Source organism: Drosophila hydei, unplaced genomic scaffold, assembly GCF_003285905.1.
Source record: "Drosophila hydei strain 15085-1641.00,03,60 unplaced genomic scaffold, DhydRS2 tig00008122-arrow-pilon, whole genome shotgun sequence".
In the NCBI taxonomy this organism is placed as follows: Eukaryota; Metazoa; Arthropoda; class Insecta; order Diptera; family Drosophilidae; genus Drosophila; species Drosophila hydei.
In genome coordinates this window covers 4,313,882-4,341,197 of record NW_022045833.1, presented here as the reverse complement: position 1 = coordinate 4,341,197, position 27,316 = coordinate 4,313,882, and the positions used below count along the sequence as shown (strand labels likewise).

General features: G+C 40.0%; 11 protein-coding genes, 1 long non-coding RNA gene and 1 other non-coding gene across 23 annotated transcripts; 6 read left to right on the top strand and 7 right to left on the bottom strand.

Moving 5' to 3' along the window:
* Positions 1 to 42: 42 nt before the first annotated feature.
* Positions 43 to 4,025, bottom strand: LOC111593933 (transitional endoplasmic reticulum ATPase TER94). 2 transcript variants are annotated; one of them, XM_023307012.2, is made up of 6 exons: positions 3,819 to 4,025; positions 2,904 to 3,006; positions 2,379 to 2,825; positions 605 to 2,194; positions 393 to 547; positions 43 to 326 (listed from the first exon to the last, which is right to left on the bottom strand). In XM_023307012.2, exons 1-6 carry the CDS (start codon positions 3,833 to 3,835, stop codon positions 233 to 235), a joined length of 2,406 nt encoding a protein of 801 aa, XP_023162780.2. In that variant the 5' UTR covers positions 3,836 to 4,025; the 3' UTR covers positions 43 to 232. The 2 variants fall into 2 exon arrangements, with proteins under 2 accessions (XP_023162780.2, XP_023162779.2); XM_023307011.2 differs by lacking the exon at positions 3,819 to 4,025 and adding an exon at positions 3,093 to 3,461.
* Positions 4,026 to 4,428: 403 nt separating this feature from the next.
* Positions 4,429 to 7,068, bottom strand: LOC111593934 (flotillin-1). Of its 2 annotated transcripts, XM_023307013.2 has the most exons (8): positions 6,746 to 7,068; positions 6,361 to 6,436; positions 5,945 to 6,299; positions 5,762 to 5,773; positions 5,202 to 5,672; positions 4,995 to 5,138; positions 4,767 to 4,931; positions 4,429 to 4,504 (listed from the first exon to the last, which is right to left on the bottom strand). In XM_023307013.2, exons 1-8 carry the CDS (start codon positions 6,795 to 6,797, stop codon positions 4,487 to 4,489), a joined length of 1,293 nt encoding a protein of 430 aa, XP_023162781.1. In that variant the 5' UTR covers positions 6,798 to 7,068; the 3' UTR covers positions 4,429 to 4,486. The 2 variants fall into 2 exon arrangements, with proteins under 2 accessions (XP_023162781.1, XP_023162782.1); XM_023307014.2 differs by lacking the exon at positions 5,762 to 5,773.
* A 200-nt stretch (positions 7,069 to 7,268) lies between these two features.
* LOC111593937 (cyclin-dependent kinase 5 homolog) lies at positions 7,269 to 8,645 on the bottom strand. Of its 2 annotated transcripts, XM_023307019.2 has the most exons (5): positions 8,569 to 8,645; positions 8,373 to 8,513; positions 8,103 to 8,290; positions 7,675 to 8,039; positions 7,269 to 7,605 (listed from the first exon to the last, which is right to left on the bottom strand). In XM_023307019.2, the coding sequence occupies exons 2-5, from the start codon at positions 8,460 to 8,462 to the stop codon at positions 7,442 to 7,444; spliced, it is 807 nt and encodes a 268-aa protein (XP_023162787.1). In that variant the 5' UTR covers positions 8,463 to 8,513; positions 8,569 to 8,645; the 3' UTR covers positions 7,269 to 7,441. The 2 variants fall into 2 exon arrangements, with proteins under 2 accessions (XP_023162787.1, XP_023162785.1); XM_023307017.2 differs by lacking the exon at positions 8,569 to 8,645 and having other exon boundaries at positions 7,271 to 7,605; positions 8,373 to 8,562.
* LOC111593936 lies at positions 8,208 to 10,082 on the top strand. 2 transcript variants are annotated; one of them, XM_023307015.2, is made up of 3 exons: positions 8,208 to 8,495; positions 8,805 to 9,905; positions 9,962 to 10,082. In XM_023307015.2, exons 2-3 carry the CDS (start codon positions 8,811 to 8,813, stop codon positions 10,067 to 10,069), a joined length of 1,203 nt encoding a protein of 400 aa, XP_023162783.1. In that variant the 5' UTR covers positions 8,208 to 8,495; positions 8,805 to 8,810; the 3' UTR covers positions 10,070 to 10,082. The 2 variants fall into 2 exon arrangements, with proteins under 2 accessions (XP_023162783.1, XP_023162784.1); XM_023307016.2 differs by lacking the exon at positions 8,208 to 8,495 and adding an exon at positions 8,677 to 8,727.
* Positions 10,083 to 10,510: 428 nt separating this feature from the next.
* LOC111593970 (putative mediator of RNA polymerase II transcription subunit 26) lies at positions 10,511 to 13,962 on the top strand. The gene is made up of 4 exons (XM_023307061.2): positions 10,511 to 10,525; positions 10,644 to 11,116; positions 11,781 to 12,758; positions 12,822 to 13,962. The coding sequence occupies exons 1-4, from the start codon at positions 10,511 to 10,513 to the stop codon at positions 13,870 to 13,872; spliced, it is 2,517 nt and encodes an 838-aa protein (XP_023162829.2). The 3' UTR covers positions 13,873 to 13,962.
* A 1,195-nt stretch (positions 13,963 to 15,157) lies between these two features.
* On the bottom strand, positions 15,158 to 16,167 carry LOC111593925 (E3 ubiquitin-protein ligase AMFR). The gene has a single exon (XM_023306999.2). The coding sequence runs from the start codon at positions 15,987 to 15,989 to the stop codon at positions 15,249 to 15,251; it is 741 nt and encodes a 246-aa protein (XP_023162767.1). The 5' UTR covers positions 15,990 to 16,167; the 3' UTR covers positions 15,158 to 15,248.
* A 43-nt stretch (positions 16,168 to 16,210) lies between these two features.
* LOC111593972 (probable ATP-dependent RNA helicase Dbp45A) lies at positions 16,211 to 18,140 on the top strand. Its single transcript, XM_023307062.2, has 6 exons — positions 16,211 to 16,355; positions 16,421 to 16,962; positions 17,031 to 17,197; positions 17,252 to 17,610; positions 17,666 to 17,819; positions 17,879 to 18,140. The coding sequence occupies exons 1-6, from the start codon at positions 16,280 to 16,282 to the stop codon at positions 18,138 to 18,140; spliced, it is 1,560 nt and encodes a 519-aa protein (XP_023162830.1). The 5' UTR covers positions 16,211 to 16,279.
* Positions 18,141 to 18,146: 6 nt separating this feature from the next.
* Positions 18,147 to 22,042, bottom strand: LOC111593926 (NAD kinase 2, mitochondrial). Of its 5 annotated transcripts, none has more exons than XM_023307001.2 (7): positions 21,304 to 22,042; positions 20,387 to 21,251; positions 19,736 to 19,982; positions 19,274 to 19,517; positions 19,002 to 19,208; positions 18,536 to 18,938; positions 18,147 to 18,470 (listed from the first exon to the last, which is right to left on the bottom strand). In XM_023307001.2, the coding sequence occupies exons 2-7, from the start codon at positions 20,451 to 20,453 to the stop codon at positions 18,367 to 18,369; spliced, it is 1,272 nt and encodes a 423-aa protein (XP_023162769.2). In that variant the 5' UTR covers positions 20,454 to 21,251; positions 21,304 to 22,042; the 3' UTR covers positions 18,147 to 18,366. The 5 variants fall into 5 exon arrangements, with proteins under 5 accessions (XP_023162769.2, XP_023162768.2, XP_023162771.2 ...); XM_023307000.2 differs by having other exon boundaries at positions 20,387 to 21,248; XM_023307003.2 differs by having other exon boundaries at positions 19,274 to 19,514; positions 20,387 to 21,248.
* On the bottom strand, positions 21,156 to 22,995 carry LOC111593973 (myb-like protein D). The gene is made up of 4 exons (XM_023307063.2): positions 22,841 to 22,995; positions 22,073 to 22,769; positions 21,304 to 21,583; positions 21,156 to 21,248 (listed from the first exon to the last, which is right to left on the bottom strand). Exons 1-4 carry the CDS (start codon positions 22,878 to 22,880, stop codon positions 21,156 to 21,158), a joined length of 1,110 nt encoding a protein of 369 aa, XP_023162831.2. The 5' UTR covers positions 22,881 to 22,995.
* A 129-nt stretch (positions 22,996 to 23,124) lies between these two features.
* Positions 23,125 to 24,335, top strand: LOC111593931. Of its 2 annotated transcripts, none has more exons than XR_002751075.2 (5): positions 23,125 to 23,167; positions 23,412 to 23,457; positions 23,699 to 23,754; positions 23,935 to 24,007; positions 24,255 to 24,335. It is a non-coding gene; the product is annotated as an uncharacterized LOC111593931 (long non-coding RNA). The 2 variants fall into 2 exon arrangements; XR_003944335.1 differs by lacking the exon at positions 23,125 to 23,167 and adding an exon at positions 23,180 to 23,221.
* On the top strand, positions 23,791 to 23,870 carry LOC111593982. The gene has a single exon (XR_002751079.1). It is a non-coding gene; the product is annotated as a small nucleolar RNA Me28S-Gm3255 (small nucleolar RNA).
* Position 24,336: 1 nt separating the features above from the next.
* On the bottom strand, positions 24,337 to 25,506 carry LOC111593929 (cytoplasmic tRNA 2-thiolation protein 1). Its single transcript, XM_023307007.2, has 3 exons — positions 25,429 to 25,506; positions 25,220 to 25,377; positions 24,337 to 25,169 (listed from the first exon to the last, which is right to left on the bottom strand). The coding sequence occupies exons 1-3, from the start codon at positions 25,474 to 25,476 to the stop codon at positions 24,344 to 24,346; spliced, it is 1,032 nt and encodes a 343-aa protein (XP_023162775.1). The 5' UTR covers positions 25,477 to 25,506; the 3' UTR covers positions 24,337 to 24,343.
* On the top strand, positions 25,477 to 27,248 carry LOC111593930 (transmembrane protein 183). Of its 2 annotated transcripts, none has more exons than XM_023307009.2 (3): positions 25,477 to 25,495; positions 25,778 to 25,896; positions 25,955 to 27,248. In XM_023307009.2, exons 2-3 carry the CDS (start codon positions 25,827 to 25,829, stop codon positions 26,857 to 26,859), a joined length of 975 nt encoding a protein of 324 aa, XP_023162777.1. In that variant the 5' UTR covers positions 25,477 to 25,495; positions 25,778 to 25,826; the 3' UTR covers positions 26,860 to 27,248. The 2 variants fall into 2 exon arrangements, with proteins under 2 accessions (XP_023162777.1, XP_023162776.1); XM_023307008.2 differs by lacking the exon at positions 25,477 to 25,495 and adding an exon at positions 25,536 to 25,612.
* The last annotated feature ends 68 nt before the right edge of the window (positions 27,249 to 27,316 follow it).

Genomic DNA, 27,316 nt, shown 5'->3' with positions numbered 1-27,316 from the left:
GGTTGTTGTTGTTGTTGTCCTATGCATGTGCTGCTCTTGTTATTGTTACTGCTACTGCTGCTGCTGCTGCTGCTTCTGGCCTCTCTTTCGCCTCCAGGCGCTGAATGTTGTTTTAAAATTGTTTTGTTGCTTGGTTTTTTTTAGTTTCGTTTTTGTTGATCTTTTGTTTTTATAGGAGGAAAAATTCATTTAAAAAATTGTGTTTCTTTTTGTCTTGATTAAAACTAATAATCTAACTGTAAAGATCATCATCGCCATTGTCGCCCGGCGAGTTAACTGGCATATTGGTGCCAGACCCTGAGGTGTTGCCGGCATTACCGGGGAATCTGCAAATACCCAAAAGGAAGCGATTTTAAACAAGCAATTATACATAGTAGTTAGCGGAATGCTACCTGAAGTTCTGGCCAAAGCCGCGAGACTGTTGTAAAGTCTGAGCAAACATCTCGTATTTGCGTATGTCATTGTCCGAAACGGAGCGACGAGCAAACTTCATTGCCTCCTCAAAGTGAGCGCGTGTTATCTCCGGCACGGGATCATCCTCGTCCATCTATTAAATTACAATATAAATACAAATATTCGCAAATATTTTTTCTCTTCGACTTACATCCATGGCGGAGTTCTGGTTCTCGGCGCGATCCTTTTCACGGCGTATTTCAGCCTCGATAGCCTGGCGAATGGCCAGCTTGCAGGCACGCTGACAGATCTCAGTCAAGTCAGCGCCCGAGAAGCCCTGCGTTACCTTGGCAATGTACGTTAGATCCACTTCCTTGGCCAAAGGCGATTTGCGCAAATTGGCCTTTAGTATAGCTTCGCGTGACTTGTCATCGGGCAATGGAATATAGATCAATTGATCCAAGCGACCCGGACGCAAGATAGCCGGATCGATAATGTCTGGCCGATTGGTGGCACCAATAATAAACACATTCTTCTTGGCACCCATACCGTCCATTTCAGTTAGAATCTGATTGATCACACGATCTGCAGCACCACCAGCATCGCCGACATTACCACCACGTGCCTTGGCAATCGAGTCCAACTCATCGAAGAAGAGCACACATGGTGCAGCAGAACGAGCCTTGTCGAAAATGTCGCGTACATTGGCCTCAGATTCACCAAACCACATGGTCAACAACTCGGGTCCTTTCACCGAAATAAAGTTCGCCTGGCACTCGTTAGCAATGGCCTTGGCCAGTAGCGTCTTACCACAACCAGGTGGGCCGTAGAAAAGAACGCCACGACTGGGCTGCATGCCAAACTTAAGGAACTTGTCAGGATGCTCGACTGGATACTGCACGAGCTCCTGGAGCTCCTTCTTTACATTCTCCAATCCGCCAATATCTGTCCAGGTGGTGTTGGGCACCTCCACAACCGTTTCACGCAACGCCGATGGACTGGACTTGGTCATCGCATAGCGGAAGTTCTCCATGGTCACAGCCAGCGAAGCTAGTACTTCGGCATCGATTTTGTCATCCTCCAGATCAATTAGATCCATCTTTTCGCGGATTTGTTGCAGAGCTGCCTCCGAGCAAAGCGAAGCCAAATCGGCGCCCACATGACCATGAGTCTCAGCGGCAATCTGCTCGAGATCAACATCCTCGTGAAGTTTCATATTCTTGGTGTGTATCCGCAACACTTCAAGACGGCCGGTGGCATCGGGAATACCAATATCGATCTCACGATCAAAACGACCAAAGCGACGAAGCGCTGGGTCAATGGAATTGGGCCGATTGGTGGCCGCCATGACAATCAAATGGGAGCTCTTCTTCATGCCATCCATCAGCGTCAGCAGTTGGGAAACAATGCGACGCTCCACCTCACCGTGGGTCTTGTCACGCTTGGGCGCGATTGCGTCGATTTCATCAATGAATATGATAGCTGGCGAATTCTTTTCGGCCTCCTCGAATGCCTTGCGTAGATTCGATTCGGATTCACCGGCCAGCTTAGACATGATCTCCGGTCCGTTGATTAAAAAGAAGAACGCGCCAGTCTCATTAGCCACTGCTCGTGCAATTAGCGTCTTACCAGTACCAGGTGGGCCGTACATAAGAATGCCACGTGGTGGCTTTACACCAATTGCCTTGAAAAGCGACGGATGCCGCAGCGGCAGCTCAACCATCTCCTTAATCTGAGCAAGTTGCTTGCGACAGCCACCAATATCATCATAGCCCACAGCATTCAAAGACTCCTCCTCCTCCTAAAGCAAAGTTATAGGTGTTGAGATATGAAATATACATAGAAACTAAGACGCAGTACAGTGCACAAGGACGAAAAATGCCACAATCAATTAAAAAACAAAAAAACAAAAAAAAAATAAAAGGCAAATTTGAAAAATCTAGTAGATAGTCGCCCACTGTGCTGTTATCGGATGATGCGCTTACCTCACGCTTGATCGGTTCACCATCACAGAAGATGACCGTTTCGGGTGCCACAATGCAATAAGGTTCCGGGTCGGTGAGCACCACTTTGAACTCGATAGGCCGCATCGCAGCGCGTACAATGAAATTGTCGCCCATATGAATGGGACGATAGGCCTCCAGGAAATAGGGTTTCAAATAGATCTCAAAGAGATTTCCAGTAACACCCTCAGTAGTATCATCGATGGGCAAAATGCGCACGCGTTTGCCATACTTGACATCCGGACAGGATTGCACAGACACCACATCCGACAGATGTACACACAGATTATTGCGTACAACTCGATTCATGCGTATCTTCTCATCCGGGCAGGTATCATCCGACAAGACAATGCACACAGTCTCTTTACGACGTTTGCCCTTCAGAATGACAGTGTCACCACGGAAGAGCTGCAGCTCATCCATTTTCTCCTAAATACAAACAGATCAGTTTAGCAAAACGATGAATTTGCTGACGTGGCCCTAAAAAGATTGATTTAACTTCCTTACCTGCGATAGCGACACGACGGAATTGTCATCATTTTGCGCCTCCTCGACAATCAGACGATTGGGACGGTCCTTGCGCTTCAAAATTGCGGTGGCCAGGTCTTCACTGCATGAGGTAAAGAATTAAATCAAGCAATCGACAACAAATTCAAGAGAAAATTAACAACAAAAACCTCCTCCCTATATGCACACCGTTTATCGCTGGAGAACTGCGGCTTCGGTAAATCGCAAGGATCTTTCTTTATTAGCTCATCATCCTGTTCGCTACGATAGTTGCGCACCATATCACTTATATCAACATCCATGTTTTGGCTATTGTCTACATTATAGCTGTTGTTCATATTATTTTTGTTGCTGTTGTTGTCGCCGGTGTTTGCAAACGAGCTGCTGGCAGCTTTATTTTCATCGTTGCCGCTGGACATTCTTCTTCTTTTTGCTGTAATCCGCGCTTACTTCTTTCGATTTCGAATTCGATTTTCAAAAAAAAAGACAACAACAACAAGCAAAATACAGGAAACAGCTTGCAACGTTGTCGTTGTTAACAACAAACTAAGACTGTAAATCGAACGGCACACTTTGATACCATTTAAAAAGCAACGAATTTCCCCAAATATCCCTCAACAAAGAAATCGGAAAAGGGCTACAACAACAACGACAAATGGCGAATTTATGCGTCTTGGCCTAATTTCGCAATCAATGAGCTATTGTGTAAATTAAGCATTATAACTTAAAACTATTCGAGATATAACCTCAACTTAAGTGAATTACCATATCACAGTCAAATTTTACATTTTAGTTTCCACTTCATTTCCCTATGTGGCCTTTGCGTTTTTTTTTTCTCATAGGGCCAATGACTGCGCGAAATTGAAGTTGAGTCGGCTTTCGTTTGCCGCTGTTTATTGTTACATATACACTTACCCCTTGGAATCAGCCATATTATATGATTTGTGATGAAACTTTTGAACTTAAATATACAAATTGGCGCGTTAACCTTTTATTATATGCCTTTAAAAATCGAGCACAAGTTTTGTACAAAAATCACAAATGATTTAGCTAAATGTTCGCATGGGCTGCCAACTTGACTGGTGCCAACGAGTTGGCAGCTTCGTGTATGAAAAGTGCTGAGTTGTGTGATAATTAGGGTTGGTACTTTGTACAAAAATTAAATATCGATATTTCAACGAATGCAGCCCATCGATACCAATAAAGTTGCCACTTTAATGTGAGCGAATTTAACGGCTTTTTGGCGCAGTGTATTCAAATGGGAAACTGACTTTTTATTTTCGAATCTCATTTAAAGAAATTTGTTTATTCCGCGGTTCTGTAGAACACTTGTATAAAGACATATATAAATACATATACATTTATAGTTCTTATATTAATATTGAATACAAAATATGCTCTTGCCATTTGACATTTTGTGCAAAATTACACTGTTACATACAAAAATTTGTAGAACGGAAACGATTAAATGCGTTTTAGTTTAGTTTTGCATAATTTTTTCAATTGGTTTCGAAATATTACTTTGTATTTTTTTTTTTTTTTTGGTGTGGTATTATTGGAGATTAGAGTTCGTTATCGGACATTTAGCCAGCATGCACAGACTGAAACGAAGAGTAAAAAGAGATAAATCAAATTAAAGTCAAATCATATATGTAGAAATCGAATCAGAAAGCAAAAAATTAGAGTTTTTTATATATGTACATATATGCAGAAGAAACATATGTAATCATAGAACTTCACATAATGTTGCTACATTTCTCTACCAAGTCTTTTGATTGCCATTTGTTTTACTTTTTGTGTGTTTGTTTGCTGCATTTTTGATGGTAGTTTCTGCTCTTAGATAAACTCTGAATTGGAACGTACCCTGGCAATATCCACGCCAGTTATGCTCTTCACCAACTCCGGCACCTTGTTGACAATCTGCAACACCTCACCGGTCAGCTTAGCGGCTCCAATATCGCCCTGGCCACTTGAAATCATGGTAATCTTTCTAGCCTGCGACAAGGGCGCAGCTACCTCGGCAGCCACCTAAAAGCAAAAGAGAAAAAGATTTTAAAACCCATTTACAACTGTATTAAAATCACAGCGTACTTTAGGCAGAGTATCCAGCAGCATCTCCACCATGGCAGCTTCCCGGTATTCACGCCAAGCATCCGCCTTCTGTGCCATCTGCTCAGCTTCTGCCTTGGCCTTAGCTGCAATAGCAAATGCTTCAGCTTCGCCGCGTATCTTAATCTATAAAAGCAAAAACAGTTTTTTAATAATTTTTTAAGATATTCGGCTATACAGCTAATTTACCGATTCAGCCTCAGCTTCTGCCTCCATTACGACGCGCAGCTTGTTGGCCTCGGCTAATTTTTCAAGGCGATATTTCTCAGCCTCAGCCGGACAGCGAACAGTTGCATCCAGCTCTTTCTCACGTCGCATAATCTCCTGCTCCTGCACTGCGATCTCTTGTGTGCGCTCGATGACTTTCACTTGCATCTGTTCCTCCTTGATGCGTTGTTTGGTCTTAGCCGCTTGCAGCTCATAGGCCATATCAGCTTCGGCCTTCTTTGTCTGCACTTCCAGATCGTAGGCAGCACGCTTCAGTTCAAAGTCGCGTTGTGCTTTGGCAATGTCAGTGTCGTTAAGGAAACGAGCAGCCATGCGCTGTTCCTCAGCAATTGCCTCCTTGATATGGGCCTCAGCACGTGCCTCTGCCTCGCCTATGCGAGCGTCGCGCTTCACCTCTGCTGTGCGAGCCATTCCCAAGGATTTCAGATAACCCTGCAATGAAAATTAAGTGATTCTTATTACAAATAGTTGTCAATGTGCGGTTAAAAGGACTCCACATTAAGGAACAACTCTATACGCACCTTGGAGTCGCCCTGGTTAGTTAAACCATGAGTCGATATGTACACGCATGCAAAAATAATGAATATATTTCGGTTACTCAAAATGGGAAACGAAAGACGCGTCCCACAATTATATTATATCAACTGCATTCCCAGAGAGCAAAATCTAATATAATCGTCAACCAAATCTTTGAAGAAACTCACCTCTTCGTCACGTAAATCCTTAATGGTGTAGGAGACTACTGTAATGCCCATATTTGCCAGATCACTCGAAGCTACCTCAAACACCTGCTTGCTAAACTTCTTGCGATCCTTATAAATCTCCTCCACGGTCATTGACCCCATAATCGCCCGTTGATGTCCCTCCAGTGTGACCAGAGCAATATGATTAATTTCGGCCTCGGATTTGCCTAGAAACTGCTCGCAGGCGGTCAACAGCATATCCTCATTTTGACCTTGCACCTTCACCTGGGCAATGCCAGTCACAGAGATGGGCACACCTTGGCTGGTGTATACGCATGGGCTTTCCACCTGCAGTGTCATCGTGTTCAACGAAATGCTAGAAAAACAATCAAAGACCATTATTTCGTGACATCGTGTTTGAAGGTCAAATTAATTACCGTTGTACTTGTTGAATCGATGGCCAGACAAAGGCGCGACCACCAGGTACCAACAAAGGCTTCATATAGCAACATCCTAGCAAAAAAGGAATTAAAAATCCAAGAAATATGTATATATTTTAATGTTTACAATCCGATCAAAACAAAACAAATACACCGGTAAACACACACAGATAGGCAGGCGGCCGCGCGAGCACACACATGCATGCATACGCATATGCATGTGACGGCGTTCGTTAGGGTGCGCACGCACGGCTTCGGTCTGTCACAATTTGCTTGTACATAAAAATCGATAAGCAGTGACGTCATTTGTGGGTGCTACCCCGTGCCCATTTTATTTACACAGTTAAACAATTTGTTATCTTTAGTTTGGCAAAATATTTACCTGACACAACTAACGCCTCATTCGGGCCACAAGTAACAAAGCCCCAAGTCATATTTATAAACTAAAATTACTTAAATATTCGATATCGTTTAAGAATTGCTATTGGTGCTGCTTTTGCTGGTCGGTAATTGCCTTTGGGTACTTATAATATAAAGCTCGCATAAAAAAGTACCGCAAATAATGAAATATTCTGAATATCGTAATCAAAATAAGGCCTTATGATATATATGTAAATATAGCAACGGGGTTTTCACTTTAGATACATATACGAATGCGAAAGACGACCGGTCCGTCAAGAACACAAAAAGCAACTAAGCAAAAAAAAAAAATAAATGGAGCGCGAGTGCGCAGTGCGCATTAGATTTAACCCTTAAGCGATGCTATGTGGGTTTTTGTACACATGTGATTTGTTTATAATTTCGGCATGTATATTATGAAGATTTATTCTATAAATATTAAGTGAACTAGGTACAGTTGCAATTTTTTGGTTCTTACATTTACTTAATGTATATTTAAAATATTACAACTGATGGCATTTGGTAAAAACTATGTTAATAGAACTGCAATGAATTGAGGATAAAAACAATGTGTATAACTAAAAATACGTTCCTAAAATATACATACAATTTATATATTATATTATATTTATATTATTGAAACAGTCGTAAGAACTACAAGTGAACTTTGATTGCCACGTTAATGACCCGACGAGGAGCTGTCTGTGAAAAACGGATGCTGCATTGCAGCTTCCGCACTAATTCTTTGATTCGGACGGCAAACTAAGAGTTTTTGAAGTAAATCACGGCCCTTAGTATTCAGTCTTGGTACCAGTTGGCTCCACGACGTAATTGGTGGAAAAGCTACAACACAAAATCGTAATTGTTTATCTAGTATGAGTGCTCTATTTTTTAAAGCATTGCTCGACTTACATGGAAGCGCAACGTAATCGGAAAGATGCGAGACACCAGGCCAAGATTCCTCAGTTGGTGTGCCAAGCACTCGGAATATTTTTAGCAATTGATCAAGTACATCAGAACCAGGAAATAGCGGACGTCCTGCATCAGCTAATTCAGCTAATATACAACCCGCTGACCACATATCAATGCTTGTCGTATAGAGCTTGGCACCGAACAGCACATCTGGTGGCCGATACCAAAGCGTTACCACTTCCGCAGAGTAGCATTTGACGGGTATACCAAATGCACGAGCCAAACCAAAGTCAGCCAACTTCAATTCTCCATTCTTGTTGATGAGCAAATTTTGTGGTTTCAAATCTCGATGTAGCACATTATGACTAAAATAGTAATATTGCATCAAATGAGAATTGAAAATTAACATACATCTGCAAAGCACCCACCTGTGACAGAAGGCTAAGCCGCGCAACAGTTGCAGCATAAAGCTTCGGCAAACGGCCATATCGATTTCTCCATTCAAGCTGTCAAAGTATTTTTTCAGATCCTGATCGCAGTGCTCAAATACCAATGTCAATTTTTTATCGGAGTGCAACACATCACAGAGCCGAACAATATTTTTGTGTTTTAGTTCCTAAATAATAGAGTGACGTGACGTGAATGTGTGGCTAAAGTATAGAGCAGACCTCTCTTTTGCTAGTAGTTGCAAAACAAACCTTTAGTAAGCATATTTCTCTCAGCGCGGAACTAGGCACACCCTCGTCGTCTTCATCTAAGCGTACTCTTTTTAGTGCCACAATTTCCATAGTATCTCGATTGCGTCCCTTAAACACCGTGCCGTAAGTGCCCTCACCAATCTTTTCCATTTTATCATATTTTTGCATGTTTATAAAATAATTGTGTCGCGATTACCTGAAAAACCGTGCACGTTGCCAGACCGTCATTTAATCAGCTGTTTTTTTTTTATCGCATTCAACACGGCTCTTGCGAGCATCAGTCACGTGAAGTTGGCTGCGAACGCAAAAACGAGTCGTCTGTCATTTAACGGCTGCTGAAGGAAAATTGGAAAAAGTGCAACTGCTCAAAGTTTTAAAACAAAATTAGAACATTTTCGGTTTTAACTTTTTTCTATTTCTCTCTTGTTTTAGTACAAAATGGATACTCTAAATGATGATGCTCTCATTCGCATACTGGGCTATTTGGATCTTAAATCGCAACAAGTTATGCTAACATTGCATCCACGCTTCTACAATTTGATGTCGATTGTCTGGAGCTCTCGGTACAAAACTGTACGGATGTCCTTATACGAGGCAAAGTTTTCAATCGACCACTTGCGATATTTCTTTCGAAGCATTTGCAAAACTGTGCAAGTTATGCACTTGAGAATGATGTCCGCGGAGCAATATGGGGTCCTCATTGGCTTCATTTTTCCAAAAGTTTATGATTTTCGGTTTGCGACAGTGCCGAGTAAATTGCTATCCGATTCGGATATACCAAAATTGATCGCAACTTTTCCAAATTTGAAAACATTTAGTCCTCAAGGCAACTTTTCGGGCAGATATTTCACCGATTTCCCACTATTGGAGCGTCTAACATTGACATACTGCAAACACTTTAGTGTTGAAAATCTAGCAAACGTTATGAAAGAACGTAAACTAAAAGAAATCAAACTATGCCTGTTTGATCGTAAAACTATTGAAAAAAGTCCTATATGTCTGCCTGCAGACTCGTTGGATAATCTAGAGTCCATTAAACTAGAACTTGACGAGCTGCCCTGGTTTGAGGACCATCTGGAAAGACTTAATTGTCTTAGCGAACTGACCGTTTGTGGTCCTGGATTTATGGGCACACTTCCTTTACTGTGCCGCAAGTTGGGTTGCCTAACTCAAAAACATCATTTCAAAATATTGGAGACATGCAACACCACTGACACGTTGTGCACGGTAATTGGATCGAGGCTACGTGTGGATGCACTTAAAATTGTCACAGATAACTATCTATTAGAAGACATGGGTTACTTTTCGCCCAATAATTTTCAATACATACAACAATTGTTTTTTAAAAGCTGTTGTATTCAGGAAAAGAAACATTTAAACAATCTTATGCACAACATTGCAAACGTGGAGATTGTTAGCTTTGAGCAATGTGTTTTTACTTTTGATAACTACGAATTTGTCGTAGCTAAAATAGTTGAGAAGCGTGACAAACTTTTGCAGGTCAATGTGTTTCAAAATACATGTGTATTTACAGTAAGTACTTTCGTATTGTTGAAGTAGTTTTAATATAAATTGTTTATTTCTTATAGAAACAACCATGGATATTTTCCAAAGTCGGTCAGCATTCTTTAGTGCAATTCATGGATGGCAAAAACTTTGAATATACTTATGAACCTATTTACATGACTTTCAAATAAATAAAAAATACTTATTTTGACTAGAATACATTGTTAAAAATGTCAAAATCAAGTACAAATTTAACATATGTCTATCTAGTTTTGTCTGAATAAAATATCAACTCACGCTTTCCTCCGTAAATTAGCATAAAATTTGAATTTGAATTAGGTGGCTTTTCTTCGTTTAACCACAATTACTTTTAAACGTAACGGCAAATAACATTGCGTGCCTATCTGTAAATACGTTGTACGATAACAGTCTGTTAACAGGTTTGTTATTCACGCTTTTTGATTCGTTAACTGGTTCATGGTTCACGCAAATGTTGCCTGTGAACCAAACGCATTCGCTGTAAATTAATTCAGTAGAAAAATAAGTAAAATAAAATAGAAATTAATTATTTTGTGCATTTAATTTAGTTTGCACGTTAACCACTTAACAACACAGGTACTTGGGTAAGTTCCATGCTGGTGCGCAAAGTGAATGAAAGGTGAAATTTTATGCGCATTTGGACACCTTTGTCAACGCTTATTTGCGCAAAATAATAAGTTCCAAGTGTTTATTGTTGTTGGTGGGCCAGCACTCACAAATACATAGAAGTTGGCTCGCTTGGTGCTGACAGAACAAGAACCAGTGGAAAACGCAAAGCTCAACAACAATATCAGGAGGAATATCAAGAAGCAGAACAGTAATAAAAACAACATCGTTTGCGCCAGTGGACATATCGAAATGGCTAATACAAATATGATTACTGGCAATCATAACAGTAACAGCAATAGCACCGCCTACACTTACAACAATTACAACAGTGTTAGTGCTGACAGCGGCAACAGCAGTGGCAGCAACGGCGGCGGTGGCAGCGAGGTGCAAACGCTTCGCGAAGTTTGTAACATGCTCAATACGGGCGCTCCGTCTAGCTATATGATACCAACAGGTGGTTGTATGTACGATCACATTATAACAATGATGCGTGGCCTTAACCTGCAGGACGACGGCATTGTCCTCAATAACAAAATTAAAGCCATCGAAGCTGATTTCTGCAACATTGTACGAGACGAGTCGATGCTATGGTATGTATATTTGCATAGTCTTGTGTGTATGTATTTGCATCGTCGTCCATTGATGATTAATACATAAGTATATATGTATAAGTATGTATAATTTTATTTATTGTGTCTACGTACATTTATTTCCGTGTATGTATGATATGTGAACATACATATGTATGTGTGTTAGGTGTCTACGTCAGAACTAGTATTAATATTTACAACTATCTGTAAGCGATGTCGCAATTCGGTTAAAATTTTAGAACTAAGAGATTTTTGAGAACCAGAAAGAGAGAGAAACCGAGAGAGTTGAAATAAGAAAAATAAGTGAGTTTCCCGCCAATTGGATAAAGACGAATGTTATCGAAGACTAAATACCCTTTAATACTTAAACAAACAAATTATTGGAGGAACACAAGACTATAATAGGCTTATAAAGCTTATGTATTTCCCTATTCCAAAGTAGTAATTAGTGCATTTTCAGTTAGTAACAGAATGTAGAACTTTAATATTGAATCAGTTTAGCTTTTGTTTTTGCACAATGTCAATACTCAATTGTTATCCACTAAAGCCCCCCTCTTTATCATAATCAGGGCTGCAGCATACAGATAACCGGTTCCCAATTGAATGACCAAGTTCACCTAGTTCATTGTGAAAAAATAAACAATATTTTTAAATGCCATTGCAGTGAATCAATGGACTATATGAACAACAAAGCCCTAACCGACGCTGAGACAGCACTGAAGTTTGCTCTATTATTCTCCTCGCGCAACTTCGACGCCCTGGCTATGAATGAGACAAAAGTTCGCAGCGCCATGCTTAAGATCCTGGAGACGAATTACATTAACGCTGATGCATATCGACAGCACGATAAGAATAGATTGTACAACTCGATTACGCTGCTTGGCGAGTACTACAATAGAGTGCGCCTTGCGAACCATGCACCAATCACCATTCTGGGCGATTCGCTGCTCACTTTGCTAACGCGGGAAATCAACGATGTTTCCGTAGTAATGAGTACGCGCCTAGCGCGTTTAGTGCTTTCACAGATTACACTAAATGGCGAAATAATGCGTACGCGGCACAAGGCGGAAATCGATCAGTTACTCTACCATGTCAGGCGACATCTGATCATGCAGCCAGCGCTCACGGATAAAGTAAAGGCGATGTTGCTAATGGTGCTTGACTTGTTTTATAGCCATTTTAAGAATGTTGGTCACGAGCTGGAGGCCATGTACACAAACTATTTAAGCATCGATGAGGACGAGGATGATGGCTTCAATAACAATAATAACAACGATAACAATAACAGCAGCAATAGCAACAACAATGGTGACGAAATGCAGCCACAAACAACAGACTCATACAGTGGACAAAGTGCGGCTACCTGTTACAGTGACGAGGAGACTGGCAGCAGTGCTAACACCTCGGCCCAGGAGGCGCCCAAGAAATGGAGCGAACAGGTCTGTGAAGACTCATTGTGCGATATAGTTTACGGAGAGACACCGGCTAATTGCGATGACCAGCAACAGTTAAACGATAACGCTGGCAATACCTATCAAAGCCTCGACTCCTCCAGTTCCAGTCGCCAAACCCGACGTGGTTATCAGCCGCGCCATGTGCCGCGCCCGTTAAAACAGGCTCACGCGCAGGTGCCGCTCGCAGAGTAAGTAATCTGAGTAATCCTAGGGCTCTAATTTTTAATTTTTCACTTTTCACTTGCTTCCAGCAATGTCAACTCCGATCAGTATGCATCCATGGCCAGCAGCGAGGATCGCGATGAGTCAAAGCCGCTACCAAGCTGGCGCATGACACGTTTTAATCGGGGCAATGATGGTGAACAGTCGAATGGACGTTCCCGTCACGATCAACAGCGTCGCTATAGCGTCAGCTGCGATGACGATCATCAAAGTGTGCGTAGCGAGGGTCGCGGTGGAAATTTGCGCTTGTACAGCATAGATGACCGCAGAAAGCATTCAGAGGAGCGCTACGAACGCAATTTGGGCGGAGACAGCAATTACAACAATATTGTGAACTCTAATTGGGATCAGCGCGATGATCGCAGCGAACGTTCCTATATAAGTAATTATGAACGTGGAAATAGCTACAAACGTGGCGGTCGATACAACAGTCACAATCGCAGCACGTACGACAAGCCGCCGCGTTTCCAAAAGCAGCAGCAACATCAACAGCAGCAACAACATCAACAACAGCAGCAACACCAACACAAGATACACAGTGAAACTTGGCGTCGTTCAAATACAGCTATTAACAATGCATATCAGGATGAAAATTGTGCTTACAATTCGAATGGACCAGAGTCGCATAGTCGCAGCTCCTCTCGTGCTCGTACGCTGCCGCGTCCGCCCAAATCTCAAATGGATGATGGTGGAAGGAAGCCCAACTCGAACTATCGTTACAACCAGAGTCCCACTCGTGGCGCAAGCGGTGCACCACGCAACTTTCCGCGTTACAGCAGTCAGAGCAGCTTAGCCAGCGAGGCATCCAGCACTTTTGATCGACGCCAACAACAAACGCGCTCACATCAGCATCAAAATCAGCATCAACATCAACCGCAGCGCCATCGCAACTTTACACGTCGCTCACAACCCAACATACACCAATCGCAGGAGCCAAATCCACAACAACAACAAAAACCACAGCAGTCTCATTCGAATGCCGACAACTGGCATGGAGATGCTAGCAAGGATGAGAGTGAGCTGGTGCGCAATGCACAACAGACAACACAATATATGAATTATCTGTCCGCACAGAAATGAGAACGACGAGCACGCTGCAAAAGAGCTCAACAGCAAAAGCAGCGTTGTCGTCGTCGCAGCACCAGGAACTACAAATGCATGGAGTGATTACAAAAAATAAGCACGAGTACGATTTTTGTAAAATAATTGTTTTAAAATTGAAAGTCTGCAACGAGATTTAGTTTCTAACGTTTTAAAAAGCTGCCCAATTCTTTTCTCTATACGTCTCATCCTGCACTCAAGTAATCAATTATTATTTGCTTTCTATTTAAACAAAAACCAAAAATAAGATTGATGGATTTACTTTCTTTTTCTTGTATTCGAATATTTGAATTTTTTTGTACGACTATATTTCGGATATTAAGACCTCATATTCAATTGTTTAGTTTATAATTGCCGTTCATTTAATATGTTGTATACAATGTAGTAGAGACTGTTTCTAATCTTAAAATTGAGCTCAAATGTTTTGAACCTAACTCGTGGCCATTTTGCATCTAATCTCCAATTTCCCCGCCTCAAATAACAAACAAAAGCAACAAATATCAAATGAAATCAAACGTAAACACAAATCAAGGCTCAAGTACCAATTGTAAATCGCAAAAATATATATTTATATATGTGTATATATATAGTGAATCGGAAACATAAACAAAATGTAAATATCTATTGTAGTCGACGACGGATCGATCAGCATATATATATACATATATATAAACAGAACCCAAACACACATGCATACACACACATACACACACATACATACACATATATATAGGTACACATACACATACATAAATAAAGAGAAAAGCATGTTTTATAAAATTTTTGTTAGAAACTAAGTACAAAAGTCATAAACATGAAACAAAAATCCTATTTCTAATATAATTGTATGAATAAAATGAGAAAATTATGTTGTTTAAATGTTACATGCACGTTACCCACGTTGTATTTTAGCTAAATATATATACATATATAACAAAATGTCATGTTACGATACAGAAAATACAGATTTATTAAAAAACATTAGATGTAACACAGAGACACGTATACATGCAGACCTTAAGGAAAGTTATTATAAATAATTCTGAAGAAGCGAATTGCATTATTATAGTGACGAATTCGTTAAAGCAACAAGCTGCTAAGCATGAGAAATAATTGTTACATCAAATTCGTCATATATACGTATTTTAAGAATAACAAAAGTTTATATATAATTATATGAATGTATGTATACACATATACAAATATATAATCTAACAATAACAATTTTAATAAATATATTTCCAAGACTTTGATTTTGAAAAGTTAAATATATAGATTTTTAAGGCGGATCATAGAAAGTAACACAGAATAAAAATAAACCAATTGGAATACATCCCGTTCAACTCTAATTGGGTTCAGCGCTCAGCCTGTTCTTTAGGCGTGACAATCAGTACTTCATAGTTTCTGTTGGAGACCTCGTCGCGTTGATGGGGCATATATATAACTCGATGGGATGGATGTACTTTGCCGAGTAGGGTCAGGCCGGCATGCACAGATCGAGCGGTGTAAAGCGCCTCACCTAGTTCAGAGTAACCCGTTTTTAGACCACCTGGCGGCACTTCACCGTTTGCTGCAGCGACCCACTTAACATCACAATCCGTTAGTACCAATAGTTCCACCTCTGAGTTCAGCTGATGTGCACTGCAGTTCCAGGGGGCGTAAACGGCTTTCTTTTGCGGCACATAATTGGCGGGTAGCAGATCCTCATGCAAATAAACGCGTGCCACATATGTATCAAATCCTTCGTGATCGGTGCCGCATTGGACAGCACCGTCGAGCATGGCGGACGGAACAGGTTCATCCAAATCGATGGGCATCCATTGGATCTGAGAGCGCTCTACTTCCTCGACTTCGGTGTATTCTGCAAAATTCAAATAAATGCGATGCACACGCTGCCGATGGCAAATAGCTCTGCATTGAGGACAGCTCAAAGAGCGGGCTAGCCAACGGTTAAGGCAATTCTTGTGGAAAACATGGCCGCAACTGGCTGTTGAAAATATTATATCATTCGCTTTGTAAAACTCATTACAAATTCCACACAAAACGTTTAATGTTTCAGTTGGCTGATTTGATTCCGGTTCTGCTTCTGCTTCCATCTTATTGCGACTGTTCTTTTTATTGAATTTTGTCTACTTATTATCTCAAAGCGTCAATTTCTATGTCATCAGATTAATCATGTCTTATTTATTATACGCAAATATGAATTTCATCAGATGAAAACAAAGAGTACTGATAATCGGTGTTTTGTTTTTATTTGTTGATTGCAGTATATTCAACTAATCGACTAGTCGGTCAACTAATCGCTATCGGTAATCGAAGACGATAATTTAGTGGCCCTGGTCTGGTGCACGTTGTTTTTATTATTGGTTTTGATGTTAGTATAAATATGCAGCGAAAGGACCCAAATCCATTTCTGAAGCTCGGCTTACGGCCGTGGTTAGCCAAACAGTTGACTAAATTAGGTAAACAAAATAAGTATATAAATTGAACATATAAAGGAAGTACCCAACGTATTCGTATTACGTAGGTCTTAAGGGAGTAACGCCAATACAAGAGAATTGTATACCAGCAATTTTATCCGGTAAGGATTGTATAGGTGCCGCTAAAACAGGCTCAGGCAAGACCTTTGCTTTTGCCTTGCCGATTTTGGAGAAGCTGAGCGAGGAGCCAGTCAGTCATTTCGCACTGGTGCTAACACCCACACACGAGCTGGCCTACCAAATCTCCGAACAGTTCCTCGTAGCTGGTCAGCCTATGGGAGTTCGGGTGTGCGTTGTCTCTGGTGGCACAGATCAGATGATAGAGAGTCAAAAGTTAATGCAGCGACCACACATTGTTGTGGCCATGCCCGGACGCCTGGCAGACCACCTAACAGGCTGTGACACATTCTCCTTTGATAACCTCAAGTACTTGGTCGTGGATGAAGCGGATCGAATGCTGAATGGTGACTTTGATGAGAGCTTAGCTATAATTGAACGCTGTTTGCCGAAAACCCGGCAGAATCTATTCTTCTCTGCTACCATGAAGGACTTTATGAAAGAGTCAAGCATATTTCCCATAGCAAAAGATGTAAGCGTGTAAATCCCAGAGTTGATTTAATTGATTTTTATATTTTGTATTTTTATATTATATTTTAGTTAGTGGAATGGTCACAGGAGTCAGATGTGGCCACAGTGGAGACACTTGAACAGCGTTATTTGCTGTGCGCTGACTATGATCGTGATATGGTGCTCATTGAAGCATTACGAAAGTTTAGAGAAGAAAATGAAAATGCGAATGTCATGATTTTTACCAATACAAAGAAGTAGGTTTATGATATGTAATATTATAGATATTAAATTTTTGTATACCCAACTAGATACTGTCAACTGCTCTCGATGACGCTCGCCAGCATGGAAATTGACAATGTGTGCCTGCATGGATTTATGCGACAAAAGGAACGAGTTGCAGCACTAAGTCGTTTTAAGTCGAATCACATACGCACGTTAATTGCTACGGATGTGGCTGCACGTGGCTTAGATATACCCAGTGTGCAGCTGGTAATCAATCATATGTTGCCACGTACACCCAAGGAATATATCCATCGAGTGGGACGGACAGCGCGGGCGGGTCGCAAAGGCTTGGCTATTTCTATATTTCGTTTTCCACGTGATCTCGAATTACTGGGCGCTATTGAAGCTGAAATTAATTGCAAACTAACGGAGCATCCTGTAGATCGTGGGTAATTGATCTATCTATAATCTACAGTTTTAACTGAGTTACTCTTTTTTAGAGCGTATGGTGGAGCGCATATTCATGCAGGTGAATGTCACAAGACGCGAATCGGAAATGCAACTGGACAACAATGACTTCGATGAGCGTGCTCAAAACTACAGACGGAAAACTTGGATTATGGAGGGCAAGGATCCCGATGAAATGGAAGCACTGTGAGTAATCCAAGTTTCGACTTGAAAATCCATCTAATTTATCTGCGATTGCTTTGCAGCTATCGGAAGAAACAAAAGGATAAGCTGCGCGAAATACGCCGCAAGCGAAAGCAGCAGCAGGCGGAGTTGTGCGCCAGCGAGGAGGGCAAGGCTTTATTAAATGATGATCGCTTCAACACTTTGGACAGTGCGCGATTTGAGAAGAAATTTAAAAAACGCCCCGTAAAAGATGGATCCGAAAAAAAGGCACCACAAAAACTAAGTAAAACAAACGCAAGCAAAACAAAAACAAAATCAAAATTAAAATCAAATACAAAGTAAACTTCATGAATATGTTTATAAGCACATTAACATATTTGTGTGTATGTAGTTTAATAACAAATAACTTTTAAGCTTACATCTAATAAGCAGTTACAGATCATATAAATATTTCTTTTTCAATGAACCTACGTAAATTTAGACATAAAAAAAAATGCAGCTGCAGCAGCCTTTAGTTGATATATGAAGCAGGCACTTTTCTTGCGGTTAGTTTTTCAGGTTTACTTTTTCAGTCTAGGGCGATGGTTAATAGCGCATCCTCAGGATAAATCTCTAGCAGCACCTTGGCTCCATCGTTAAACGGATACGAGATGCTGCCATCAATGACCAGATCTACATAAGGAAAAAGAATTTAACGATTACTTCATTCAGCCTGGACTTGGCTACTTGTTACTCACTGGCATCGATGCAGTGGGATTTTATAAATACAGTCTGCACAAAATCCCGTGCCTTAAATGTCTTTGGTGAGGGCCAAACACCCACACAGATCTGCTCCCGTATGGAGTAGCATAAACGCGGATCATCAGCTGGGAAAAGCAGTCCCTGATTGTAACGCTGAGCGATCTCCTCAACATTTGCGCGTAGTTTGAGCACATGCGGCGCACAGCTATCGGGCAGTGATTGAAGCAGATCGTCCACATCGCTGCTGGTGATCCGATTGATACTTGTATGCCACGAAGTGGAGCCTGTGCCTGTGCTAACGCACAAGCCCGAACACTTTGTTTTATTGACCACATCCTGATGATTGAGCACCAGCTGCAAATGCGAGACGCGTGCCGAAAGTTGTTCTCCAATGAAGACCTTTACCGGAAAGCTTGAGAGGATTAGCTAAAATGAATTATTTTGCTAAACAACATCCTTTACCTCGTTTAACGCCAAATATGGAAGAATGCGTTTCATTTTAGCATTATACTTGTGACCCATATGCTTATCCAGCAGCTCCGGTGATGTATCAACCTGCTCCATCTTAACTGCAGTATGCCTGAATAGATCCGTGGACTCGGGTATGGTGCCATTGTTGCCCAGCATGGTGGTACGTATGCGTGAACGATGCACCCACTTAAAGTCGCCCTATTGAAAAAGATATTTACTTATATTAGTGATAAGCTTATGGATAGTATAGGATAACAACTCACTGATTTAATGCGATTGACTGCCTCCTCGGGATTTTCGGAGTAGTATTTGGGCAGCAGCAGGCGTCCTTCCGAGTGCTGCGGGTCGGAATTGAAGCCAACAATCGGTGTTTTCTGCTGGCTTAGCGCAAATAGGGGACTGGCACGATTGGCTGATAGCAAAAAGGTGCCATCGCCGCCAACAGGCACAATAACATCCGCCCAGCTCATCACATCCTTGCTCAGAGAGCTTCTAAATTCAAGTCTGCTTGTTTAATAAAGTCAAACAGCAGCCGCAAACAGGGACACATTATGTGGATGGCGGGAATCAACACAATTTGTAGTTGGATGACAATGACGATCGATCAATTTATGGAACACACATAGAACACAATCACAACAAAGCCACAGACAATCAATAGTTAGATATATATATTTATTGATGTGTACTTCTAATAGGTTCCACAAAACATCTCATCTACCCACCTGCTGGACATTTTCACTTCGCAGCCAACATTCCTAAAGCTGCGCACAATGCGCCGCTCAAAATCCTTGTGCAGGTTATGCAAATAGAGCACGTTCTCCACATCGGTACCACGATCTCTGAGCTTTTGCTCCAGCTGCTCTCGCGTCAATTCCGGATGACGCAGTTGCTCGATCTCATAGCGGGAGAGCTTGGTCACAATCAAAGCACGTTTCAATTTGAAATTTGCGGGCGAAAAGCTCGAACATTCTGCACAGAGGCAAGCCATTTAAGTAAACATTTAATTCGAATATTTAATATTATTATTTTGCTAAGCCTGAACGAATTTTATCGAGTACTTTTTGAATTTTGAGTTTTCAAACTAATTTGTATAGCGGTATACATTGAAATTAGTCTAATGGTAATCAATTTGATATTTAAGTAATTTTTGTAGATAATATTTTAATAAATATGATCCCTCACAATCACATGCTTCAGAGCCTATAGCTGATAATAAACGGAAGCGTAATTAAAAAGGTTCATAATATACGTATAAAAAGGCAAACAAAGTAAACAACCAAAAATATGTAAAAAAAAAAACACAAAAATTAAATTAAAGAGATTCCTCAGACTAATTGTGCGCTTTAAATGAAAAATTAAACTAAACTAATTACCTTTCACACATTGTTTTAGCAACTGCTTGGACTTCAACATGCTGCGAGTTGTTGAATGAAATGGCATTTATTTATTTAATTCTTAAACTTGTTTTCTACATCAATTGTTTGTTATTCTAAACTACAAATTTTTCTTTTCATTTAATGCAAAAAATTTTATTTTTCGTCCACTCTTTGTTTACAGTTATCTGTGCTTTTTCACATTGAGTAATGTACAATTTGGCAAATTGGAGGTTAATAATTATATTACAACTTAAGATGAATTGTCAGAATGAACACGCGTTATACGTAGTCATTGAACATATTTTAGTTTTTACGTCCACTTTCCTACTCTTTATTAGATTTACTGATTGATTGTTATTCCAGTTTGTTCGTCGTCGTCACAACTCTCGTGTATGAATATTCGCTTCGTTTCGCCGTCATTTATCGCTGTTTTGTTTCTATTTTTGTTCGCTTTCGGTTTACATCTCTTTACTGACAGCTTAGTTCTTGTTGTGCATTGCTGATAAGCGGCACGGCCTTTCTTATCAGCCAAAAATAATAATAAAACAAAAATACATTTACTTTCAGTCGTTTGCCTGTGTGCTTGTGTGCCAGTAAAATGTCATTCACTACATTTACCGCGATTTCTTCTTATAAAGTTAAGCCTCCGCAATATTCACATCGAACGCATTTTGTTGCCATTCCCCTGGAATGAAAACTTTTGCGGTCATTTTAAAAATAACTTTAGGTGATATGAGAAAAATATTTGCTTGTCCACTTTAGTTGTCTACTTGAATCGATGATACATTCGCATCTCGGTAGTTTCCGGTTTTATGGTCATATCGAGTCCGTGTGGTTCTCCGGAGTGCCCATTTTTTTTCTGCTGAGCAGTAATTAATTTTTTTTGGTAATATTTTAAAATAAACAACATTTACCTGCATTTGCGACAATTGCTGCTGCACATCCTCATCCAGTATGGGCTTGTGAAAAACAGTACTTAACAACAACATCGCATTCTTGGCCACCTCGGCCACGTTCAAATTCACACAGCTTTCCTTGTCCATGTTCATTAGATCCGCCAAACGTAGTGAATCCGAAGCAACAATGTCACCGTTTGCTTTATTCGGTACAATATTTAACTGGTTCATTGGCTGTCCTAATGCTCCATTGTAGGTATTTTTAGACCGTGCCAATTCATTTGAAATTGTTCGAATCCTGGGACCCAAACGAGCAGCCGTATTATTATTATTATTATACGAATTATTATTATTATTGTTATATGCATTATTATTATTATTATTATTATTATTATATGTATTATTATTATTGCTTAGCATTTGTGTAGCTGTGTTAAACGATGGACGATTTTGATTAGCTGAATTTATTAGTGCAGTTAGTGAGTTTGAGCCTGATTGCCAACTGACGTTGGCTTGTTGATAAGATTGAAAGTGATTGTGGTTTATATTGTTGCGCGCATCGACATTTAAATTTGAATTTGTATTTGAATTTGATATATCGTTTGAATTCAATGAGGAACTCACATTAAGGTTCGAGCGAGCGCTTTGAAAGTGACTGTTGATATTCATTAACACCTGTTGAGGTAGTTGCTTTGATTGATTTTTGTTGTTGATATTATTGTTATGATTATTATTATTTTTGTTATGATTATTATTATTGTTGTTATAATTATTATTATTATTATGATTATAATTATTATTGTTGGTATAATTATTATTATTGCTGCTATGATTATTTGTTGGTGTATTGTTAAATCTATTGTACGCGTTCCGCAAACGCTGTTCCGTAGGCATTTGACCACGCTGCTGATTACGGACTGGGTTATTACCTAGACGGTTGTTCAGAGCATTATTACGATTGGATGTATTCTTATTTTTGGTATAATGAGTGTTATTATGCTTGTTGTTGTTATTGTTTTTGAGATTAAAAGGACGTCGATTTTGTGGCTTATTTTGATAGCGGCGCGCACTTTGAGATTTTGGCTGATTACGCGGCGCATCCTTCGGTACCAAAGGTGCTGCTCCTTGAGGACGATTCACATTATTTGGTTTTATGCGCCACTGTACAGAAGTGACAGGTATTTCCGTTTTTAACACTTCAGCTCCTTTACTTGTGTCCATTGGCTCGTCGGTTGGTTCACACAGGTGATTAAAATCCTTAGAGTCAAAACTAATTTCATCCATATTTGAGTCCTGTTTGCAAGAATAATGCTCATCCACTTGTTTTGGTTCTTCCCCCTCATCTTCAAACTCGTCTTCTTCATCAGCGGAGTTATCTTTGTAAGATTGCAGACGTGCCGCTTGTCGTTGTCTCTTATCCGCATGGAATCCATAACGTTTGGGAATTTTTGGTTTGGGTTCTACACACTGCACGTAATATTCGTCTTTAAGAAAAAGAATATGAGAATATATTTTTTAATTAATTATTGTTTATGCTTTTTCATTGCTATATTACCGAGAGGCATCAAAATAGCAGGCGTGTTAAAGGAAGTCATAGCGAGTTGTTCCCAAAAATCAACTGCTCAAAAAAATTTCTTCAATTTCTGAAAATATGAAAAGCGCACAGCAAGGCATCAGATTTAAGAGAACAGTTATAAGTTCGATGGGCATGCATGCGTATGTCAAGGTAGCAATAAAAATAATCGAAAATAAGTGGTCAACTTATCGAAAAATATTGTTTCAACTCTGTGCGGTTAAGTAATGCAGCCAACTTAGCTAAGATCCGTCACTTTGATTCTGAGGGGATAACGTGAAACACTCTTTCAAGCTTGGATTTCGAAATGTAAGTAAATCAAAATGTTAAACATTAATATTGCAGCAAATATAACTGTGCTAAGTGTGTAATAAGCTTTTTTACAGAACTCAAAGCTGCAAAAGCAATTTTGAGTTCAGGACACTTACCTAAAGCCAGCTATAATTAAAATTGTAGTCACGTGGCTTGGGAGCTCGTTCCTGCGGCTGTACAATAGTTCTTTTTTTCTTATGTTAAGGGTTATTTTATAAAAATTAATCTTTTTGTTTTGTAGGTGAACTGTTATAATAGTCGGCTAAAGCAGCCCGTCATTGAATTTGGTAAGATATAACTTTTGCATGTAGTTTTCTATTATGCGAACTCGAGTCGCTGGTGTAAAGATCTCGTCTTTAGCTAGTGCTTTTTTCTGTTCGCAGAACAAATGCGCTTCGCCCAAGCATAACCCGAATTAATCATCAAAAATTTGCGGTGCATATTTTTCGTGAAGCCGACATTTCTATTTCTAAAATATAAACTTTTTTGCATATTTTTCGATTTTGCTAACATTTTCTCAATTTATAGGTAAAATGTGAACTTTTGAGTGGATTCGTTGCTATTGTTCCATTGAAAGAATAAAGGTGAGCTATTATTTTTAAACTGCTTGCTCGAGCTAAATTTTTCTGATGAGATTTTACTCTGACACCTCATATGAATCAATGTGATTCCAACTATTTGTAATTAATGAACTGAAGTTAATTTTTGAAATTAATTTTAAGTTGTCTTAAAATATTTTTAAACGAGAATTTTTGATTTTGTAGGTTATAGATGCTTGATTGAGGTGAACCACATGTAGAGATGTCTGCCCTACATGGATCAGAACTCCTAATTTGGGTTAGTATTACTTATGCAAGCTTTCCTTTTATATTGCATTTACAATGATGATCACTTAATTCATTCACAGACAACATATAAAAGTTAAGTGCTGACAACCTTCATCAATATTCTTTTGATGTAAGCGAGTCTTGCTTAGCCGGTTATGTACCCTGGTTAAAAAATTGACTCTGAGTTCTTATAACTATATGCCTTCTTTGTATATTTGAAAAGCAAATATTTATTATTAATTCACTTTCTATTGCAGGTGCGGAAAATTTGTGAACAGCAGCATCTTGTCCATCGTTATGCACTGTAAATGCATATACATTCAATAATAAAAAACAAGTGTTAACATCAGAAATCGTTTTTTACTAGATTAGCACGCTCTCTTAAAGCTAATTCCTGATTTTGTTTGGCAATCATGCGTTCACCCTTTGATTTCTTGCCAATGCCCAGTTTAGGTAGTCCACGATTAAGTCCTTCTAGTAGTACGCATGCTTTGCATGGCTGCTGTGAAGAGACGAATCCGCAGCGCTCGCAAATCCCGCGCACAGGATTCTTCACTGTATCCTTAAATCGCAGTTGCTCACCCGAATAAATAATGTCCATTATGACAGAGGGGCGCACTTTTTCCAGATCCTTGAGAAAAGCTCGTGCGTGTCCTCGGTAGGCATTTGGGGCAAATACGCACTCGGTGGAGAAGTAAACCAGTTTTTTGTAGTGCGCATACATTACGATCTCCTTTTCGTAGCTGTATTTAAGTGGCTTCACTCGGGATATGGTATCCTCACTGCCACCTGTGCGAATATTCGTGCAACGACGTAATCGAGCCGTGTCACCTCGCAGAATATTCATCAGTACAGTTTCTGCAATATCGTCAGCGTTATGGCCTGTGGCGATGCTGTCAACACCCAATAGCTTTGCTCCTCTATCCAATGCCTGACGTCGAAACACGCCACAAAATGTACAATTGTTGGAGCGACCTATTTGCGCCACAATGCGATCCATAGTCCACCCGTAAAGTTCTTCGTAGGATAGGATTTTAAGTGGCATTTGATAATCATCGCGATTTTTTTTAACCGTTTCTAAACTGTCGTCCCGATAGCCTGTGATGCCTTCATCAATGGAGAGTAGCACCAAATCTAGCCCATAATTGTGGCGTTCATTGAGTAGCTTTAGGCTGAAATTTGGGACATTAGTTAAGTTATAAATAGTTTAAGCACAACTTACACATGAGCCAGAACTGTGGAGTCCTTGCCACCGCTGGCAGCGACAGCAACTTTCTCGCCGCGTCGAAAAAGCTTACTTGAAATAATTGTGTGATGAATCTCGGCCTCAAAGGCAGCAAAAAAGCAGGCTTTGCACAAAGCATCACCTGTTTTGGGACGCTGTAAAAAGTCTATTGGTAGTTATATATCTTTTAACACTGCCTCACTTACCTTTAAACTGGCCCTGTTGCCACATTGAGCTTTGCAATCTATAGGCATTTTATATGAAATATATAATGTTTATAAACAACGTGATGTGGATATCGAATAACTGTTATCGATAACAAAATTTAGTGTTGACTAATGTCATAGTGCTAACATAAAAATAAAAAGGGTTACTCTTAACTGTATAAATGTTAGCTTATTATGTATACAAAAATATTGATGACAGTCCTATTTATATTGACATAGTAGTATTTATATTGACATAGTATTGTTTGACTCTTCAAAATATTATTTTAATTCATGTTTAAGAATCACAATTATTTGTAATAATTACTTTCATCAATATTTTTTTAAGGGACTACCCTTACCCGGCAGTTTGCCTAGAATGCAAACAAAAATTTTAAATGATGACTTTAGATGATGAAAGCGAAAAATACATACAGGAAAAATTATATCGTAGCCGCGGCAAATGTGGTATGTAATGCTAACTATAAATTATATTTGTGTTAAAAATTAATTTATCAAAACGCAGCAATCTATGCATGCCAATCGGATATATACGTCGAGCTGAAGCAGAAATCCAATGCGCATGCTAGGACATCAATTTCCGCAATGGTTGAGAACGCCAATAGTTTCACACTCGATATTGGGCACGATGTTTGGTTTCAAATAGCCATGCATTTAGATCCAGAAGATGTTCAGACCTTTGCCTTGGTCTGCAAGCAGACTGCGAAGCTGGTCAATTCTCGAGTCTTCTGGCGTAATATGTACAAACGATATTGCATGGGTAGCACAGCCAAGGGCTGGAACTTGGAGCTGCCTGCTCAGTTGCAACTGGAGCAGATACGTAACTGTGATACGAAAACGCTACGTGCTAAAGTTATTGAGGCGCTTTACCACTGCTATAGTCCACTAAAAACGCGCCTGGAACTGGGCTATAGCCTGGACTGGTTGCTGCAACGTACATTTATGTCCTGCTCGCAACAGCAATATCAATGCTTGTGGATCATATGCTATGCACTTCGGAATCAACAAGCAACAGCGCGTAGAGGGTTAGCTGACGATGCCGGTGAGTTGGCGCAAGGGGGCAACGAAGTGATCAATGATTGGGAAGCGTTGGCAGAGGATGCTGAGCTGTCTGCAGGCACAGCCAACTATTGCTCCTATCGTCATGAAGGTGTTGTTCTCCTAATTGTACTGTGCCGGCAATTTGTGCCACTGCCGCTACAGTTGCTCTACAATCAGCAACAGTCGCTCTTTCGCTTGAAGGCCACACGCGAACTGCTCTGCACGGATATGCGTGCCAAAAACTTGGAGCTGGACTTTGTCGAGGACAATAGTAGCAACAGTCTGAGCGTCACTGTTAAATATTCACGCATTGAAAAGTACAAAGTTCTGCCCTGGTGGCATCCAGATTTCAAAAGGTTTCTCAAATAAATTTCAAATTATTTTAATATATAACTTGATGCATCGTATAGATGACGAGGTTCCTGTAACATGTACGCCATACTGTCTTCACTAAATATTATAAATATTATAACTATAGTGGTGGATATATAAATTCTATAAGATCAGGAAGCCAGCCAAGGGTCAGATATATCAGTTTTTAGAAAAACGAAATCTTTATCAGTGTTGTCGCTATTGTAGCAATCAGGTGATTCTACATGAACTTTTGTGGGGCATCGAAGAGACCTTATCTCATATGTGGTGCATCCATGTATACAATATACAAGCCAGATGACAGACTGAAAACATATGTTATACATTGTTTGGTTACTACCGGAGAGCTTCCCATTTGAATTGCAGATAAAATGTCGAACGTAAATTGGATCGTTCTATACATATAGAAAGTCGAACGTAGAACGCGTTTTCTTTTTGATACGTAAGTTTATAA